The sequence below is a fragment of the Oncorhynchus kisutch genome, linkage group LG28 (genome assembly GCF_002021735.2).
Source record: "Oncorhynchus kisutch isolate 150728-3 linkage group LG28, Okis_V2, whole genome shotgun sequence".
Lineage (NCBI taxonomy): Eukaryota > Metazoa > Chordata > Actinopteri > Salmoniformes > Salmonidae > Oncorhynchus > Oncorhynchus kisutch.
In genome coordinates this window covers 47,740,222-47,745,221 of record NC_034201.2, presented here as the reverse complement: position 1 = coordinate 47,745,221, position 5,000 = coordinate 47,740,222, and the positions used below count along the sequence as shown (strand labels likewise).

Sequence of the window (5,000 nt, the reverse complement as noted above, 5' to 3'; positions counted from 1 at the left end):
GACCTGTTTGTTGACTTGGCTTTCGAAGACCTTAGATAGGCAGGGCAGGATGGATATAGGTCTGTAACAGTTTGGGTCCAGGGTGTCTCCCCCTTTGAAGAGGGGGATGACTGCGGCAGCTTTCCAATCCTTGGGGATCTCAGACGAGATGAAAGAGAGGTTGAACAGGCTGGTAATAGGGGTTGCGACAATGGTGGCAGATAGTTTCAGAAATAGAGGGTCCAGATTGTCAAGCCCTGTTCTTAGTTCTGCATTTTTTGAACGGAGCATGCTTATCTAAAATGGTGAGGAAGTTACTTTTGAAGAATGACCAGGCATCCTCAACTGACGGGATGAGGTCAATGTCCTTCCAGGATACCCGGGCGAGGTCGATTAGAAAGGCCTGCTCACAGAAGTGTTTTAGGGAGCGTTTGACAGTGATGAGGGGTGGTCGTTTGACTGCGGCTCCGTAGCGGATACAGGCAATGAGGCAGTGATCGCTGAGATCCTGGTTGAAGACAGCGGAGGTGTATTTGGAGGGCCAGTTGGTCAGGATGACGTCTATGAGGGTGCCCTTGTTTACAGAGTTAGGGTTGTACCTGGTGGGTTCCTTGATGATTTGTGTGAGATTGAGGGCATCTAGCTTAGATTGTAGGACTGGCGAGGTGTTAAGCATATCCCAGTTTAGGTCACCTAACAGAACAAACTCTGAAGCTAGATGGGGGGCGATCAATTCACAAATAGTGTCCAGGGCACAGCTGGGAGCTGAGGGGGGTCGGTAGCAGGCGGCAACCGTGAGAGACTTATTTCTGGAGAGAGTAATTTTCAAAATTAGTAGTTCGAACTGTTTGGGTATGGACCTGGAAAGTATGACATTACTTTGCAGGCTATCTCTGCAGTAAACTGCAACTCCGCCCCCTTTGTCAGTTCTATCTTGACGGAAGATGTTATAGTTGGGTATGGAAATCTCTGAATTTTTGGTGGCCTTCCTGAGCCAGGATTCAGACACAGCAAGGACATCAGGGTTAGCAGAGTGTGCTAAAGCAGTGAGTAAAACAAACTTAGGGAGGAGGCTTCTGATGTTGACATGCATGAAACCAAGGCTTTTTCGATCACAGAAGTCAACAAATGAGGGTGCCTGGGGACATGCAGGGCCTGGGTTTACCTCCACATCACCCGCGGAACAGAGAAGGAGTAGTATGAGGGTGCGGCTAAAGGTTATCAAAACTGGTCGCCTAGAGCGTTGGGGACAGAGAATAAGAGGAGCAGGTTTCTGGGCATGGTAGAATATATTCAGGGCATAATGCGCAGACAGGGGTATGGTGGGGTGCGGGTACAGCGGAGGTAAGCCCAGGCACTGGGTGATGATGAGGGAGGTTGTATCTCTGGACATGCTGGTAGTAATGGGTGAGGTCACCGCATGTGTGGGAGGTGGGACAAAGGAGTTATCAAGGGCGTGAAGAGTGGAACTAGGGGCTCCATTGTGAACTAAAACAATGATAACTAACCTGAACAACAGTATACAAGGCATGTTGACATTTGAGAGAGACATACAGCGAGGCATACAGTAATCACAGGTGTTGAATTGGGAAAGCTAGCTAAAACAGTAGGTGAGACAACAGCTAATCAGCTAGCACAACAACAGCAGGTAAAATGGCGTAGACTAGGCAACGGGGCCAACAGATAGAACAAACAAGCAGAATGGAGTACCGTGATTAATGGACAGTCCAGCGTGCATCAGCTATGTAGCCAAGAGATCAGTGTCCAGGGGGCAGCGGTGGATGGGGCAGGGAAGCTGGCCTGGCGAGTGTTATCCAGGTTAAAAAAAACTAACAATGACTAAATAGCTTGTAGCTAGTTAGCTGGTTAGCTTCTGGAGGTTCTTGAGTGTGTTCTAAAAATAAATTAAAAAATAATAGCGATTCCGTATCACATTGGGTGAGGCAGGTTTCCGGAAGGTATAAACAAATTAAAAGTCAAAAGAGATAGAAAGTAAATATGGGTCCGGTGAGCGTTTGAGACGCGGCGATTCAGGCGGTTAGCAGGCCTGTGCTAACAAGCTAACAGTTTGTAGGCCCGGGCTAGACAAGGTAGCAGTTAGCGGGCCGGAGCTGGACAAGCTAGCAGTTAGCAGGCCGAATTAGCAAGCAGGGAGATAGCGAGGGCTAGAGAGTTAGCCTTTGGGGGACGTCGCGATGGGGTGAGTCTGTTTATTCCTCTTCATGCGATGACATCGGTAGACCGGTCGTGGGCCCGGGTATTGTAGCTCAGGAGTATGCTACGGTGGTAGCGCAGGTGCTACGGCCGGGCTAGCTTCAAGCTAAGTGGGTGGAAACGCTAGCCAGGAGTAATCCGAGGTTGCGGTTTAGCTAGATAGCTAGTTGCTGAAAAATCCAGCTGAAAGATGTTCCGTTTGCGGTGGGAATCCGGGGATGAAAAATAAATAGGTCCGTTGTGCTCTGGTTAAAGTCGTGTTGTACGAACAGGCGAGAGCTTTCCGAACTACAGGTTCGCTGATGACCGGTTAGCTGGAGACCGCTAGCATACCCGCTGGTTAGCTGGCTAGCTTCAGTTGAGGGGTCCCGAAGTAAATATAAATACTTTAGGAAAAATAGCTACATTGGGTGAGTCGGGTTGCAGGAGAGTATTTGGAAGCTTAGGGTTTAGCAAAATGTTTTCAAAGAGATATGTGGAGAAAATATGTAAAAAACGAAAAATAAACGATATATACAGGGACACGACAGGACAGGACGACCTACTGCTACGCCATCTTGGGGACAAGTAGTTAGGCCAGGATGAGTTAGGCCAGGATTCAATACGATCTGCGTAAACAGTCTGATTGAGCCGACGCCTGCAGCGTCTATGCAGTCTCCTGCGATCGCAGAAGGAAATGCCTGTACAGGATCCCGTCCTCGGGACGGTTGAGCTAACGTAGGCTAATGTGATTAGCATGAGATTGAGCTAACGTAGGCTAATGTGATTAGCATGAGATTGAGCTAACGTAGGCTAATGTGATTAGCATGAGATTGAGCTAACGTAGGCTAATGTGATTAGCATGAGATTGAGCTAACGTAGGCTAATGTGATCAGCATGAGATTGAGCTAACGTAGGCTAATGTGATTAGCATTAGATTGAGCTAACGTAGGCTAATGTGATTAGCATGAGATTGAGCTAACGTAGGCTAATGTGATTAGCATGATTGTAAGAAACAAGAACATTTCCTAGGACATAGACATATCTGATTTGCGCAGAAAGCTTAAATTCTTGTTAATCTTAACTACACCGTCCACTTTACAGTAGATATTACAGTGAAATAATACCATGCTATTGTTTGAGGAGAGTGCACAGTTATGAACTTCAAAATGTATTAATAAACCAATTCGGAACATTTGGGCTGTCTTGATACAACATTTTGAATATGAATGCAATAGTTCATTGGATCAGTCTAAAACTTTGCACATACTCTGCTGCCATCCAGTGGCCCATGCCTAAATTGCGCCTGGGCTGGAATAATGCATTATGGCCTTTCTCTTGCATTTCAAAGATGATGGTACAAAAAAATGCAAAAAAAATCATGTTTTTTGTCTTTGTATTATCTTTTACCAGATCTAAAGTGTTATATTCTCCTACATTAATTTCACATTTCCACAAACTTCAAAGTGTTTCCTTTCAAATGGTACCAATAATATGCATATCCTTGCTTCAGGGCCTGAGCTACAGGCAGTTAGATTTGGGTATGTCATTTAAGGCGAAAATGTAAAAACCGGGCGGGTTCTTGCGAGGTTTTAAAAGCTGCATTGTCAGGTCCAGAGGAATTGAATCCTGGCCTCAGCTCAAGTACATACTGATCTGCGACCACAGAGTAAAATAGTGATGTTGTTGTTTCCATAGTTACCACCTGCCGTTGTTCAGTGATGAGGACAGACAGCTGGTGAGGGGGACATACGACTTCTTCGCCATCAGTCATTTCAGCACTCAGCTAGTGACCACCACCATTGAAGAGTAAGACGAATATGACTTTTCTTACTACTGAACTATAGCTACTACAGCAACTACTGCTACTGCTGCTACTACTACTGCTACTACTGAACTATAGCTACTACAGCAACTACTGCTACTGCTGCTACTACTACTGCTACTACTGAACTATAGCTACTACAACAACTACTGCTACTGCTGCTACTACTACTGAACTATAGCTACTACAGCAACTACTGCTACTGCTACTGCTGCTACTACTACTGAACTATAGCTACTACAGCAACTACTGCTACTGCTGCTACTGCTACTACTGAACTATAGCTACTACAACAACTACTGCTACTGCTGCTACTACTACTGCTACTACTGAACTATAGCTACTACAACAACTACTGCTACTGCTGCTACTACTACTGAACTATAGCTACTACAGCAACTACTGCTACTGCTACTGCTGCTACTGCTACTACTGAACTATAGCTACTACAACAACTACTGCTACTGCTGCTACTACTACTGAACTATAGCTACTACAGCAACTACTGCTACTGCTACTGCTGCTACTGCTACTACTGAACTATAGCTACTACAACAACTACTGCTACTGCTGCTACTACTACTGCTACTACTGAACTATAGCTACTACAACAACTACTGCTACTGCTGCTACTACTACTGCTACTACTGAACTATAGCTACTACAACAACTACTACTATTACTATTACTACTACTACTACTACTATTACTGTTACTACTAGTATTTCTACTGTTACTGCTACTACTGTTACTACTATTACTACTGAACTATAGCTACTACAGCAACTACTGCTACTGCTGCTACTACTACTGCTACTACTGAACTATAGCTACTACAACAACTACTGCTACTGCTGCTACTACTACTGCTACTACTGAACTATAGCTACTACAACAACTACTACTATTACTATTACTACTACTACTGCTACTATTGTTACTACAGCTACTACAACAACTACTACTACTGTTACTACTATTACTACCGAACTATAGCTACTAC

The 5,000-nt window shown here is 44.9% G+C and overlaps 2 protein-coding genes across 2 annotated transcripts in view; one reads left to right on the top strand and one right to left on the bottom strand.

Annotated features, from left to right (window-relative positions):
- The window catches only part of LOC109886096 (reticulon-4 receptor-like 1), a 642,701-nt gene that overhangs the window by 496,598 nt on the left and 141,103 nt on the right, over nucleotides 1–5,000 (bottom strand). The gene's annotated exons all lie outside the window — the stretch shown is intronic.
- kl (klotho) overlaps nucleotides 1–5,000 on the top strand; it is a 44,256-nt gene that overhangs the window by 24,902 nt on the left and 14,354 nt on the right. The window contains exon 12 of the mRNA XM_031808599.1: nucleotides 3,871–3,981. Within this exon, the coding sequence (XP_031664459.1) occupies nucleotides 3,871–3,981 (111 nt within the window). The remainder of the gene's footprint in view (nucleotides 1–3,870; nucleotides 3,982–5,000) is intronic.